The sequence below is a fragment of the Arvicola amphibius genome, chromosome 12, assembly GCF_903992535.2.
Source record: "Arvicola amphibius chromosome 12, mArvAmp1.2, whole genome shotgun sequence".
Taxonomy (NCBI): domain Eukaryota; kingdom Metazoa; phylum Chordata; class Mammalia; order Rodentia; family Cricetidae; genus Arvicola; species Arvicola amphibius.
Genome location: NC_052058.2, coordinates 46462424 through 46478314, shown reverse-complemented (window position 1 = coordinate 46478314; position 15891 = coordinate 46462424). Strand labels below are relative to the sequence as shown.

The 15891-nt window shown below is 44.2% G+C and overlaps 1 protein-coding gene across 1 annotated transcript; it reads left to right on the top strand.

The window, feature by feature from the left end:
- The first annotated feature begins 742 nt into the window (after positions 1–742).
- C12H3orf49 (chromosome 12 C3orf49 homolog) lies at positions 743–15832 on the top strand. Its single transcript, XM_038348545.1, has 5 exons — positions 743–867; positions 3844–4166; positions 10795–10919; positions 15145–15258; positions 15635–15832. Exons 1-5 carry the CDS (start codon positions 743–745, stop codon positions 15830–15832), a joined length of 885 nt encoding a protein of 294 aa, XP_038204473.1.
- The last annotated feature ends 59 nt before the right edge of the window (positions 15833–15891 follow it).

The window sequence follows — 15891 nt, the reverse complement described above, 5'->3', positions numbered from 1 at the left end:
CTTTATGTAATATAAATTACTGGTGGCTACAAACACAGGAAGCAGAGTAAATTATGTAGTTTGCATCAATTTTCCAGAGGCTTCCTTTCAACCATCCAGTCCTGCTGTACTCAGTAACTCAGAGGACTGAGACGAACCTATATCCTAGTGGCTGCTGCCACCTCGTGGTCAAATTCTCACGTAGGTGGGATTTGCTCTTAGCCATAAAATAAACGCAGAAATAAGGTGCAAGCGGTCCAGATACCGAACACTTTGTAGCTTTGTGCTTTAAAAGTCTTCAGCAGAAACTCAGGATGTAACGAAATAGCCTCTTCCGTGGCCACCGAGGCAGCTAAAGAACAGCTTGCCTCTTGGTCAGCGTCCCCTGGGACGCCGGTTTGACAGAGAAGTTCAAGATCCAGTGTCTCTTCCTCCCTTACGGAACTCACACGATCTAAGTATGATGACGGATTATGCTGTGGCTTTCTTGCTCTGAATGTGGCTTCTCTGTGCGGCATTTCACAGGGTCCCGTGCAATTCCCCACGCTCCTCACACTTGCATCATTTGAAGCCCCTGAAGTAAAACACAGTTAGTATCACACACGGACGAGAAGGAGGAGGAGACTCCAAATTCTTCCTAGGTAGTTTGAACCCAACATCCAAAAGTTAGGCAGTGCTCTCTGTCATGGGATGATGGTTTTGTTTAGTTCTTAGCTCAAGAGCTAAAGAGACCCAAACGGTTATCCCAGGGGAAACAGACAGGATGGAGCATCCTCGGCTGTTCTCACCTGAACCCCTAAAGCTTGCCTATGGGAAGATTGGCCAGTACCGAAGAATTCAGCAGCCCAAACGGAAAAATGGCTCGTTCAAAGGGAAAAGGGTAGAAAGGTAAGTAACAAAGGCTCATTTCCTTCCCATCGGTACTTTTGGGGATTTTCATTAAGCAAGACTCCTTATGAGACTGCAGAAGGTGGAGTCTCCTTTTAAACATAATTTTAAAATCTAGACTGTATGCGTTCCAGGGCGGAGGAAGCGCTGCCTTGGGCCAGGGTGTAGAGCGCTATTGAAGTCATTTTTTTTTTTTTCATTTTTAAAAGCCTCGATTTCAACAGGGAAAGGGCTTTACTTTCCACCCAAATTTGAGTTTTAATGTGTCTTATGAGATTAATGTCAGTATTAAGTCAGTATTTTAGTTTTCTCACATCCCCACACCAATGAATGTACAATTTTGGAAATATATTAATTTTTGTATTCACCCACAATCAGTGCTTTCTGCTCCCTGCTAAAGCAATTTCCACTCCTGAATTGTGTCCTAGTCCCGTTTCCCCCTTGAACAGTCTTCAGTGAAACCTCAAAACAGCCTCAGACCTGGGATTTCTTGCTCGTGACTAAACCATAAAGAAATACAGTCTTGGGAACATGCCACCTTTTAATTTTGAAATTCTGTTTGGCAGTTCAGTTTCCGTTGTATTTGGGCCTCTTCCGCAGTAGACCCAGCAGCCACAGCTCAGAGAAATGCCTATGAGATGTTTGTCTGAGGAGCTGAGGTGTCTCAGGTCAAGCTTCTACCCTTGCATGTATAAAGTAAAATATTACAGGGCTGTTCGCTTCCACTAAGAAATCAGGGTTTACAGCCCACAAATCATAATCCCAGAGAACATAGACAACAATGAGGACCCTAAGAGAGACATACAGGGATCTAATCTATATGAGAAGTAGAAAAAGACAAGATCTCCTGAGTAAGTTGGGAGGATGGGGACCATGGGAGAGGGTTGAAAGGGAGGGGAGAGGCACGGAGAGGAGCAGAGGAAAATGTAGAGCTCAATAAAAAGTCATTAAAATTAAAAAAAAGAAATCAGGGTTTAAGGAGGAAATAATATGGAGAAGCAAATCCATTTCTAACAAACAAGAACAAAAGCAAACAAAGAAACTTTAAAAAGGGAACTTCCTTTCCATACGGACATCTCCTTTCCTAGGTCCTGGAACAAGCGACCTTTCTCTAATCATGTTATATAAATCAGCACGACATGGGTATTTATTTGTTGTTTCTGAGGCTGGTTGTCTTGTCACAGCCCGGGCTGGCTTTGTGCTCAGTCCTCCTGCATTAATTCTCCTGTGGGCTGAGATGACAGATTTGTGCCACCACTGCCTGCTTAAAGCAACGTATTTGTTGTAACTTGAGAGGTTGGTTACATGCATTTCTATTGTGTGTGAGCGTGGCTATGTACATATTTATGGTAGTATAAGTTATTAAAACATTGAAGCTATTAAGAGTCTCAGGGATCCACAGAAGGTCGATTCTGGTTGACAGGTTATCTTTAGGCAAGTAAGAAAGGGGAGCATCTTCCCCGGGACCCCCTTTATTGCAACAACTCTGCAAAACCATTAAGACTTCGGGCGAATAGTGACCCCAGAAGGTGCTTATTTCCTTCTGTGACCTTTCTTCCAGATAGGAGGAGTCCAGCCCAAGAGGCCGCCTTCCTTTCGCCTCTAGAAGGTGCTTCCTCGTCTGGTCTTCAGACTAATAAAGTCTGTCACATATTAAAGACTTTGTTAGGATCCAAAACCACAAATTATTTCCTTCTATTATACCCATTTTTAAAAGAGAAAACAAAATCTTGTAAAAAAAAAATTAATCCCAGCACTCGGGAGGCAGAGGCAGGCGGATCTCTGTGAGTTCGAGACCAGCCTGGTCTACAAGAGCTAGTTCCAGGACAGGCTCCAAAGCCACAGAGAAACCCTGTCTCGAAAAACCAAAAAAAAAAAAAACTTGGTAAAAATTAATAACATGCCCAAGGGCATACAGTACAAAGGTGTGGCTGTGAGACCAATACTGTTGAACTCTGGTGACCGTGTGCACATTAGAATCTCTCCTGACGGTGATTGTCTCTGACACTGAGAGATAGGCACCCACTTTGGAGTTGATGTTTTGCAAGAAGATGAAGACATCCTTGCAGTGGTACCTCAGATGCATTAGGATGTATATGGAGAACACCTTAATGGGCATTAATTTCTTTTAACCCACATTAGAAACATGTATAACATATAAACATAACATCATATAGTGTAGCAAAGCAATCACGCTATAGCTGGAATTTCATGCTGAGGAAATGAAGATTTGTATTCCCAGAAAAGCTAGTACCCTAAAGTTTATAGCTCTTTTCATAATAGCCCCAAGTGGAAACAATTCAAATGTCCTTCGAAGAGTGGATGGTTGAACACAGCATGGTATATCCATAATGTGGTGTCTCACTCAGCAATGGAAAGAAAGGAAACGTTGGCACCAGAGAATTCTATTAACAAACATGAACGTCTTGGAGCTGAGGGTAGGGCTTACTAGTACAACACTTGGTTAGCCTTCCAAGGCTGTGCGTTCCACCCCTAGCACCAAACACCAAAACAAAGCAGAGACAAATGCTCAAAGCTTAAAATGTTATCCGCTGCATGGATCCATTTAGATGGTATTCTTCAAGGAATAAGTAGTAGCAGCTGGAGAATCCATGAGCAGTTGTATGTACATGGTGTACGTAAGGTGTGTGCGTGTCTGGGCCGGGGGTGCCTGTGTATGCCAGGACAGAGGGCAGAGGAGGACATCAGTTGTCTTCCTCTAGGGTTCTCTCTGCCTTATGCCCTTGAGGCAAGGTCTCTTGTATCCTGAAACTTGTTATTGTTCCACTAGGCTGACTGCTGAGCCAACCCTGGTGACCTTCCCATCTCCATGCCCCCACCCAACATTTTATATAAGTTCTAGGGATCCGAACATAGGTCTGACACTTGCACAGCAAATATTGTACCAACTGAGCCATGTCTCTGGCCCTCAAACCTTTTATATCATTAATGCTGTTTGTTTAAATTTTTGTTTAGGTGGCATAGAGCCGTGTCTACCAACTTAGCTAAACAAAGTGTCCTGGTCCCCAAAGAGGAATCATCGAGTGAAAGTGACTTGGGATTTCATGCAACACAAAACAATCAGAAAAGAAACCTGATGAAGAAAATGAAGACTGTTTTGGGAAAAGTGCTGTCCTGCGGGTGTGGAAGCCAGTCAGCCCGTGCTGGCAGGGGGAGCTTTGCGGGACCGAAGGAAGCTGCGCTCTCCAACACACAAGGCCTGCTGTCTAGACTGGTCAAGGAGCTTCCGTCTCCCAGGTTGTTTACCAAGCCAAGGATGAGAAAGCTCACGCAGAACGGTAACCAACTGCAATTTAATATTAAGTAGTCGAGAGGAACATTAGAACAAGAATGGACAGTAGTTTGGTTGTTGAATGTCCCCAAAGACACTTGCTCTGGCTTGTCTCTTTGGGTGTTGTTATCAGGAAGTGGGGTTGGTGGGGATTTCCCTAAGTCATTGGAGACATGCCCTACCTAGAAAGGGGAACGCGAGATCCAAATGAACTCATTGTCTCCCTCTTTGATTTCCTGATCATAAAGTGTGACTTGGCGCCATTACACACTTCCCACCCTTGCTATTTGTTACCCCTTAAAAATTTAAGACCTGAACCCAAATAACTGTTTCTCTTCCTAGGTTAATTATCTCAGGTATCCTGTCACGGTGACAAAAAGAAAGGCTTCTCCTCTAGGCACGGCAACTCTGAGGGACTTGTCTAAACCGCAAGGTCACCGGCTCCCCCTAGGTCAACTGAACCAAATTCCATACTCCAAAGGGATTCCCCCTCAGTTGGCTCATTCATATATGGATACAATTTAATATATCTTGAAAATCTGAGAGAAATGGATTATATTGTCTTTAAAGTTCCTCTGAGCCTGGTTAGGAAGTTGGCTAGTCCCTTCTAAACTCGGTTTGTTTGTTTATGTTTGTGTTTTTCAAGGCAGGGTTTCTTTGCGTAGACCTGGCTGTCCTAGAACTTGCTCTGGAGTTCAGGCGGACCTGGAATTCAGAGATCTGACTGCTGGGATTCGAGGCCTGAGCCACCACCACCTGGCTTCTAAATTCATTTTTATTTTGAATGTGTATGCACACATATGAATAAGTGTGGACACACATATAGACACATACATTAGAAAGTCAAACTCCGGTGTGATTCTTGTTTAACTTAGAGAAGAAGAGCAATAGAGCCACCCAAGATTCTAGTTCCAGCAGCAGAGAGGATACAGAGAATTGGGGGAATGGAATTTATAATTGGCAAGACATAAAGGAAGCTTGGTCTACGTTTATGTATTTTTCAATGTTATGAGTATGGGTGTTTTCTTTTGCCTGCTTATGTTTGTGCTCCACATGTTTGCTTGGTGCTCCACAGAGGCCAAAAGAGGGCATCAGACCTGCAGGGATCTGACCTACGGATAGTTGTGAGCCACAATATGCATGCTGGGAACTGAACCCAGGTCCTCTGAAAGGCAGCCAGAGCTCTTCACCACCGAGACATCTCTCTAGCCCCATCATTTACATATTTTTAACACCTATATATTTACTTATTCTTACTCTTTGACAACTTCATGAATACATGCGTTTTGGGGTGATTTCTTTTTACCCCATTATCACACACTCTCTCTCCTGCTGAAAAACCTTCCCCACGTCCTACAAGGTCCCTTCCTATTTTCATGTCTTTAGTTGTGTGTGTGTGTGTGTGTGTGTGTGTGTGTGTGTGTGTGTGTGTAAGAGAGAGACCCATTGAGTTTAATTAGGGTTGTTTTCATGAGGTGGAGGTTTACTTGGATAACTTATTTAGTGCCTATGCCTTTGAAAAAAATGACACTCTCTCTCCCAGGAACCAGTAACTTCCAGTAATCCCTGGGGAGGGGGGTTGATGATCCCCCACACACACACACCTGTAATGTAATGTTGGTGGACTCAAGAAAATATTCTATTACATTTTTTGGGCAAGTCCATCAGGACACTGAGAGCCGCAAGTGCGCTACCAGTGAGCTGCATCTCCAGCAAAAGGAGCCAAATCGCTACTCATCCATGTGATGTTCTTATCTTGGTTGGGGATACTCAATCTTTTCACTAAGATTTCTCTTCAAGTACCATGAACCACTGTTTGTTTTGAGATGGAGCTCGCTGATCAAGCTAGGCTGGCTGGTGGCAGAGCCACAGAGATCCACGTGTTTGATCCTTTCTGTCTTTTTCATGAGGGCTGTGGGGTCTGAACTGGAGCCCTCACCTTTGTAAAGCAAACATTTTACAGACAGCTTTCTTCCTAACTCTAGATTCATTTTTGTGCTACATCCATTTTAATGATATTTATGATATTGGTTTTCAATGGAAAACATGTTTGTTTTGCCTATCAAGAAATAAAGACCCTTCTTTTGTGGTTACACACACACACACACACACACACACACACACACAGTGTGACAGGGTTCCAATAAAAGTTTATTTACAGATACTGTGAGCTACTTACCAATGGGCCATTTTTTTTGTTAACCCTATCGAAAGTCAATTCAGCTAATGGATGTGGAAAGAAATTTATGTATGCACAGCACAAAGGAGCAAGTGTTCAACCAATAGGCTCTGAATGAAAATTAGCATCACTTCAGTTAAAACATGTGCCCATTTAAAAGATATAGAGATGTGGTACCACAGATTCCAGTCTGCGGATCCATTCCTGTCTTACTGACTCCTTAGAGTCAGCAGACATAAGTAGCAATGGAATACAGAAGAGCACAGGAGAGAACCACGCCCAGAACTAAGTGGGCGTGTCTCCAACACAGCCGGCCATCTACAAAGGGCTATTTAATGACTACACCACTAAATTTGGGGACGCTGCTCAAAGTACTGTAAAGTCAGATGTGCAGTGTGATTTTACAAAGATATAAACCAAAGTGAGAATTTAAATGATTCTCTCTCTTGAAAGATGAGCTTCACATGTCTCTTAAATAACTGTCAGATTCGAAAGCCTCAGTTCTGCTTCCTGCCCAGGGTGCCAATAGACTCTCGGCCCTGTGAGTCTTTTGTCAGACAAGCGTGATACTCAAACCCTGACCACATATTGTTTAGTTAGAAGCCTGTGTTTTGGCTTGGCCTGAAGCAGCTGATACTCCCTTACTTTGTTTTGTTGATGTTTTTGCTCTTCTACTAAGTGTGTTTCTATTCCATACCCATTAATTTTTAATAGAAACTGTTAATTTCGTGCAAGTTCATTTAGCAGATTTAGTCTGCCATGCTATTGGAGTTGTATCTGGGAAGACTGTCTCTATGCCAATGACTTGAAATGTTTTGCACATGTCTTCCTATAGCAGTTTCAGGGGTTGGGATCTTACGTGATATTTGATCTGTTTGGAATCAGTTGTGCATGGTGACGCTACAGATTTGGGTTCATTGTTTTGGATGTAGATATCTAGTGTTGTTGAAGAGACTTGTTGGGTTTGAGTGGATGTTTTGACGCCTTTGTTAAATGTTAGGTGGCTGTAGTCATGGGGTGCATTTTTCATCCTCCATTGGTGTACATGTCTGAGCGTCAGTACTAAGGCAGTGTTTGTCACTATGGCTCTGTGGTGTAGACTGAGACAAGGGTTTGCATGACTCTGTGTAGGGTGCACAGTTGCAGCTGGCTGGCTCCAGAATGTCAGCACTTAGCCTAATTTCCCCATTGTCTTCAGTACCTTCTGTTTAACTTAGATGAGTCTTGAGTCATAAGGGCATAAAGCCTAAGCAAATCTTGGTTGGGAAAAATGCAGCACACTGTGGTACTCCTTAATTGAGAATTTGCATTTGGCATTGTCCCTTTGGAAGTTTAGTTAGCATGTTTGGGGGATATGGAAATAAACTTGCTAAAGGTATAAATTGGAGAACAATTTTTAAAAGGCCTTAGGTGAAGGGGAGGGGGTATCTCAGTGCCTTAGGCGAAGGGGAGGGGGTATCGCAGTCCCCAGAAGCTGAGTCTTCCATGGACCCACAATCCTGGCTCTCTCTTTCTGCTCAGCTATGTTACATGAGGTTATTTGTGTTTCCATATAAATTTTAGGATGGTTTTGCCTTGCCTATGAAGAATGCTATAAGAATTTTGATAGAAATTTTGTTGAATCTATAGACAATTTTTGGTAATATGGGCATTTTCAGAATATTAATTCTAAAAATTCATAAGTTTGTGTGATGGTTATTCTTAGTTGTCAACTTAACGACCTCTGAAATTAACTAAACCCAAGCAGCTGGGTGCACCTGTGAGAAATTTCTTTTTCTTTTCTTTCAGTCTTTTCTTTCTTTCTTTCTTTCTTTCTTTCTTTCTTTCTTTCTTTCGTCGTCGTCGTTGAGACAGGGTTCTCAGTATAGCTAGCCCTGGCTGTCCTGGAACTCACTCTATAGACCAGGCTGGATTTAAACTCACAGAGATCTGCCTGCCTCTGCTTCCTGAGTGCTGAGATTAAAGGTGTGCACCACCACTGCCAGGTGAGAAGTTTTTTTCTTAATTAAATTGAATTGTAATGGAAACACCTGGTACGCAGAATGTCTGCGGGTTACAAACCCCTGATCCAGAGCCTCCGACTACTATAGTGTGGGAAGTGAACTTTTCAGTCCATTCTTCGGTGTTTTAAGTTTTTTTTGCTGTAGAAATCCTTCACTTGGTTTAATTTCTTAGATATTTGTTTGTTTGGTTTTTTTGTTCATTCATTTGTTCATTTGAAGCAATTGCAAAAGGGATTTTTCCCTTCATTTCTTCTTTGGCAAATCTGGTATTGTTTTACAATCAGCAGCCATTTTTAAATTTTTACTTATCTACTTTGACTTTGAGACCGGGTCTCGTTATCCTAAGCTGGGTTTAAATGCTGAGTATGGTAGATATGTGGGTTCAGAACTTGATCTGCCTGCTGACTGTAGGTTCAGGGCTTTCAGAATTGACTACCTTGCCCTAGGCACTACCTGAGCCAAGCTCTCTCTCTCTCTCTGCCTGGATTAGCCACACTTTTCAGTTTGTCAACATCATGCCCTCCCAGGACTGACTCAAATTCTTGAGGATGTGGCCAGTTAAATTTAGGGTCTTCTCAGAACCCATGGGGTAGCTCATTTAAACAATGAATCCTCACCACTGTCCTTGGCTCATACAGACTAGAAAACAGAATTCCTCTCAACTGTCCACTTATTGATAAAGGAAATCTGTCTCCACAAAACCTCTGTATTTGACACTTGTGAGTGCTGCAGGCCTATCTTGAGGAGCAGTGCCTAGCTCCTTTCGCCAGGGCCGCCTAGGTTAGCCCTTGATGACACTTCTGTTTCCCCTCCCTTATTCCCAACAAACACCTGGAGCTGGAATCTGTGTCCAGCTGGGCTTAGTCCTTTTGGGGATATTACCAGTCATTTTCAGTGCATTCTTCTGACTCTTAAATGCTTCCTCGTCTTTGGGATAGCAGACTGTTTCATGGTCTGGCTCCCCTCTCTGTCACCAGGTAGGTCACATGGCGACAGTTCCTAGGCTAGCGTCACCAGGTCTCAAGGAAACAGTTCCTAGTTGGCCGTCTTAACCTAGGCGTCTCTATGGTGTCACTTTATTATTTTTATTACATTTTTTACATTTATATCTTTTATTTTATGCATATGGATGTTTTGCTTGCATGTATATCAGTACACTGTGTGTGGGCTTGGTACCTGCAGAAGCCAGAAGAGGGCATCAGATCTTCTAACATTGGAGATGGTTATGAGCTGCCATGTGGGTTCTAGGAATTGAACCCAGGTTCTCTGGAAAAAGTCAGTGTTTCTAACTGCTGAGCCTCTTCTCCAACCCCTTATTCATCACAGAACTAGGAAGACGGCTCCATGGTTTATAGTGCTGCTCTTTCAGATCTGAATCCAGTTTCCAACATGTATGTTGACAGGTTCATAACTGCCTGTAACTGCAGCCCCAGAGGACATGATACCCCCTCTGATCTCTATATGTGCACACGTCCATACACACCTACACACATTAAAATCTTTTAGAACTGTATTGTGTGTGTGTGTGCGCGCACGCGTTCATGTGGAAGTCAGAAGACAACCATGTCAGTCCTGGGCATTGAACTCAGGCTTGGTCGCAAGTGCCCTTACCCACTGAGTCATCTCCCTGACCCTATGGTTGCATTTTAAATTTGCTTTTATGTCTACTGAGCTCAGACTAAAATCATAGAATAAAATAATAAAGAACGCCTCTACTTGGAACGAGAAATGGTTCAGTGGTTAACAGCACTTGCTGCTTTGCAGGGCAGTTCTTAGCACCCCCATGGGGGCTTACAACCGTCCAGGGATTCTACGACCAGTCTCTGGCCTCTGCAGACTCTACACATAAACAGACAGTACACATACACAGACAGCACACATACACAGACAGTACACATACACAGACAGTACACATACACAGACTCTACACATACAGACAGTACACATACACACAGTACACATACACAGACAGTACACATGGTGCACTTGCATACATCCAGGCAAAACATAGAAAATGTAAAAACAAAAAACTCAAACACAAAAAGAAAAATCCTTTAAAAATGTTAAGAAAAGGCTCTTAGGTGTGGGACATGCATTTTGACAGTATGTGAGCGACTGAGTCTTGGTTGGATTTCGGGAGAGCAAAGTGAAGTTTGCTCCATTACACTGATTTAACCCTCACAGTTGAAGGTCCCTTTCCCTAATCCCATCATGGCCTAAGTGAAAACCATGCAGGGCAAAGTAAAGCACCCAGAATGGGTAATCTCCACTACAAACGTCAGCTGTGTGCAGAAGGAAGCCTAACACCAGAAAAGCAAGTCTGTTTTTATTTTCAGTCCCGCGGAGAAGTTCCCAGGGCAGCACAGCAGCACATAATGCCTTTCCAGAATGGTTTTTCTCAGGGAGACCATGTTTGCAATGCGGTCCTTACATATTCTTTCCTCCTCTTTCAGCAACTATACAGCTCGATGTTGTTGAAGCAGAGGCAGAAGAGGTAACTGGAGGAAACCAGTTCCTCCGAGCCAGAACCACCACCAAGCGGTTATCTGTGACATCACTTCCTCCGGGGCTGCAGAAGGTAAGGTGCTGGCTTCAACCAGCCATGAGAGACCAAAGTAAATCGGTTTCTCTGGGTTTTGACAAATACCAAGTTTTCTCTGACCTTCTGCTGCTTCCGTCCTTCCACCAAGGAACTAAGGCCCAGGGGTGGGGGTGGGGGTGGGGGAGATGTCTTCCCAAATCAGATCTTTCTGCTTTTGACTCACTCCTCAGCCCATTCCATAGCTTGGCCTACACTAGAGTCTGGAGCTTTGTGCAGACTCACTGAATTGTTCAAAAGCTGCAGCCCCACACTTGGAATCTGGCCAATCCAGACGCTACGTGGAGGGTGGTGCTCCTGCAGCAACTCTGCAAAGGCAGCAGCATCCGTCGGAAAAAGCAGCTATTAGTCACATGTGTGGTCTGAGAGGGAAATGTGGCCAGTGTGAGCAGACAACTGAATTAGTGTTATTTAATTTTAACCTAAAATCAAACGTGAATTAATTCAGATGGCTACATTCACAACATCAGACATTATCATGGCTAGATGACCCAAGCCATGTCCAACCTGCAGACAAGCTGAATGAATGCAGTCTAGAATAAATTCAAATTTGTAAACTTAAGCATTGAGGTTTTCTTTCTGTATGTGGAATGCTCTGGCCTGTTTGTGTGCATACACATACATGTGCGCCTACACACGTGTGTGCACGTGGGAGCCATGCTACTTCGGGAACTGATTATTTTGCTCTGAGACTTGATTTGAGCTCAGGGAGTAGGTAAGGTTGCCTGGGCACCAAGCCTCAGATACTTGCCCATGTCTGTTTTCCCAGTGCTGGGATTATGAGTGTACCACCACGCCTGGATTTGTTTTCATTGTTAAAACTTGGGCTCTCAAGATGGAATTCAGGACCTCAGACATGCACAGTAAAAATCTTACCTACTGAATTCTATATGCAGGTCCCTGTAGTGTATTTATTGGTTTTGTAGCTTAGTGGCTTGACTCTCAAACATAAACTTTGCTGGGCGGTGGTGGTGCACGCCTTTAATCCCAGCACTCGGGAGGCAGAGGCAGGCAGATCTCTGCGAGTTTGAGGCCAGACTGGTCTACAAGAGCTAGTTCCAGGACAGGCTTCAAAGCAACACAGAAACCCTGTCTCAAAAAAATAAAACTAAACTTTGTAGATAATCCTGAGTCTAAACCAAAGATATCTTTTGTTTGCTAATTCTGTATGAGGGAGGGGTGCACAGACCACAGTGTGTGTGGAGGCCTGACAGCAGCTTGCCTTGGTTGACTCCCCTTTTGCCATGTGGGTCTTGGGGACTCCATTCAAGTCTCAGGCCTGGAGGCACATTTACCTGCCAATCCATCTAGCTGACCCTTATCTTCAAAAGTGTCTGAGACCAAGGTGCTCAGATTAAGAATTACTTTTTTTTTTTTTTGAAAATTATCAGTTTCTAGACACAGTCTATCTATATGATCCCGAACTCACTACATAGACCAGGCAGGTCTCAAACTTAAGAGATCTGCCAGCCTTTTGCCTCCTGGGTGCTGGGATTAAAGGTGTGTGCCACCACACCCAGCTGGGTTTTGTTTTTGTTGTTTGAACGGTTTGAGACAGGATCTCTTTTTGTTGCCTTGGATGATTTCAAATTCTCAGAATCCAACAATGCCCTACCTTAGCTTCCTGAGTCCCAGATACTGTGGGCATCTCCCTTCCAAGTTGTTTATTGTAAAAACAGAACCCTGGGGGCCGGGCAGTGGTGGCGCACGCCTTTAATCCCAGCATGCAGGAGGCAGAGGCAGGTGGATCTCTGTGAGTTCGAGGCCAGCCTGGTCTACACAGAGTTACAGGATAGGCCGCAAAGGCTTCAACTTTCTACTCAGAAATGGTCCCAATTCTGAGAAAACATTTTTGGGGGATGACTCGGAGTTTGCGATTTGTGAGAAGGCGTGGGAGAGTCCGGTTTCCAGTACAGGCCGAGGGTTCTCATTCGGAGTCTCTCCCATCTTTTTCTTTCCTCACAGTTCTGGGAATTGACTTCAGGCCTCACACCTAACAAGCATGCACTCTACTATGAGCCAGATTCCTCCCCCTCCCCAACCACATTCTTAAATACTGTATATTAACTATATTATGTGACAGCCACCTTTGACTATATTAAATTAGATAGAATTAAATATGTAGTTTCTCAGGCTGGGTGGTGGTGGCACAAACCTTTAATCTCAGCACTTAGGAGGCAGAGGTTGGCAGATGTCTCTAAATTAAAGGCTTGCCTGGTCTACACAGGATAGCCAGGGCTACATAAAGAAACCCTATCTCAGATTAAAGCCCTCCCCCACACCACACACACACACAAAGCTACTTAAGTGCTCACTAACTGCTTGCAGCTTGTGTCTTTTTGTAGTCAACAGCACAGATACACACTTTTAGCCTTGCAGAAGGTCCGTCAAGCAGCACTCCTGACTATCACCGCCAGTGCACCATAGCAAGTCTGAGTTTTGCTTTAGGGCTGTCCGGTATTTATTGTAACTCTCATCTAGGCGACTTCTGGGCTTGGGGACGACAGGGAAGAGCTGATGGAATATGCTCTTGCTTTTTATGGAAATTATAATCCAGTAGAGGATGGAATTATTAAACCAAGATACTGTAGAGCAGTGTGGGGTAAGGATAGTCTTGTATAATGACAGTAGGTCAAATGGATATACTTATGGGAAAAGTGAAATCTGAGTCCACAGACTCACATCATAGATCCAATTCCTGTTGAGCTATATAGAGCTAATTGGGAAAGGCACCAATCTAAAACTTGAGGAAAATAAGATCACAATTTCAGGACAAAGTCTTCTCAGGGTATAAATGGCACTGATGAGAAGATGAAGAATTCTGGCTATAATTAAGGATTCCCACGTACCAAAAAAAACCATTATATCAGAGGTTGTCAACTGCTAAAGAAAGGTTTTAGTTAGCCCTCACAATGCTCCCCAAATTACGTATAAATTATGAATTACTTGTCCAAAATTCAGAAGTAGGACATTTCAAACAAAAATGCAGGTTTTCAACTTTTTTTTTTTTTTTGAGAGGGGGGCATTTCAAGACAGAATTTCTCTATAGGTTTTGAAGCCTGTCCTGGAACTTGCTCTGTAGACCAGGCTGGCCTTGAACTCAGAGAGATCTGACTGTCTTCCAGTGCTGGGATTGAAGGCCTATGCCACCACAAGGCAAGAATTTACTTTTTTTTTTAAATGTATAGTATTCTGCCTACATGTATGCCTGATGGCCAGAAGAGGGCACCAGATCTCATTATAGATGGTTGTGAGCCACGGTGTGGTTGATGGGAGCTGAACTCGACCTCTGGAAGAACAGCCAGTGTCATCCATCCAGCACCAGTTTCCGACTTCCTTCTGAAACACAATGCCTCAGGGAAACTAGCAGGAATTCCAAAGAGGTGCCATCCATAGAAGGCCTGTTCTCTCTGTGCCAGTCTTCATTCATCCTGGTTTACAAAACATGCCTCAGCACCCAACTTGCCATAGTCATACTGATCAAGCACAGGAATACTTAGCAACGGTAGATGCTTAGTAGAAAAAACTAGCTGGGTAGGAGGAAAGAGTGGGATTTTAGCATGACGTAGTGGATACTCAGGAGACAAAGGTCTTGGGTTGATGAGGCCAGTCTGGTGTACACGTTGAGTTCTAGGCTAGCCTGGGCCTACACAGCAAAAGAGAAAACACAATGCCAAGCCCCTCAGATGGGCTCTTTCAATGGATCAGGGAAGGTTAGGTTTGAGTAAGCTGGCAGGGCAGAGTAGGACCTAAACATGACCCTGCTCTCTGGCCCCCACCAGCCAGCACCCCCTGTGCACTGGCCCCCACCAGCCCGCACCCCCTGTGCACTGGTCCCCACCAGCCAGCACCCCCTTTGCACTGGCCCCCACCAGCCAGCATCTCCTGTGCACTGGCCCCCACCAGCAAGCACTAAGTGCTCAGCAGCCAGAGCAAATGCTTGTCTTCTCCAGTGACCTGCTTTTTTCCCAACACTGTCTATCCTTTCGGAGCCCAATAGTCTCATTTCTTTGCATCCTATAGAACTCTTCAGAGACCTCTTGGCACAAAGGAAATACATGGGGTGCAGAGACTAGGAATACAGATTTCACCTGTGTTACCTGGCAAACAACCTCCTTTGTGAGACTGTCCGGGGACGAGTGTTGATTGCTAGTGTAGAACTGACAGTCATTTCCTAATGGGACATTTTGCATTTTGACAATAGGTACCATATTCATCAAAAAAGAGACCACACTTCCCAGCACTCAAAAAGAAGAAACAGAGGGCAGAAGACATCCTCCAGAACCCAGAGCTGACAGTGGGGAAGCTTCAAGTGCAGGTAGTGGGCAAAGACCTTTGTTTTAGAGGCACCAGAGAGTTGGCTTAACTCAACAGTTTGCCCAGTAGGACTGCATGGAGCGGGACATAATTAACAATCACCATTAAGAAATACTGTCAGTGGGGGGCTTCTGAGAGTAGCTAAGGGACTGCAAAGGGGACCTAGGATGACACTGAGTGCCTAATAAATATTAAGTGAATTCCATTAAAATGAGGCACACACTGGCTTGAGAAGAAAGGAGGTCGTCTTAGCCCCTATGTGGTAAATCCGTTCAAGCTCTGTTTGCTATGAGCTGAATTAGAGTACTACTTTAGCACTGGCAGGGAAAACAACTGTTTTTGCTTTTAGCAGTTTTGTGTCTTTGTATTTACCACAGGTGGATGACCTCATAGAAAGAGTGACTGACAAATGCACGAAGCTCTTGGCCCAGAGACATGCTGAGCTTCAGCAGTGTGAGTTCCTAGGGGCTGAGATCCTGCAGTCTTCGAAGCAGTTCCAAAGGCTTTCCAAGAGAACCACAAGGAAGTACAAGCTGAGCAGCACATGCTGCCCATGCGCCTGCTGCTGCCTCTGAGTTCCAAGTACACAGCATGGCAGCAAAGAGAGCCTGCCTCCAACAAGGTGGAAGACGAG

Excerpts from the sequence above, each read along its gene's own strand:
- C12H3orf49 (XM_038348545.1), top strand. The coding sequence starts at position 743 with ATGGAGCATCCTCGGCTGTTCTCACCTGAACCCCTAAAGCTTGCCTAT. Across the intron at positions 868-3,843 it reads AAAGGGAAAAGGGTAGAAAG|GTGGCATAGAGCCGTGTCTA; the intron begins GTAAGTAACAAA and ends ATTTTTGTTTAG. Across the intron at positions 10,920-15,144 it reads TTCCTCCGGGGCTGCAGAAG|GTACCATATTCATCAAAAAA; the intron begins GTAAGGTGCTGG and ends TTTTGACAATAG.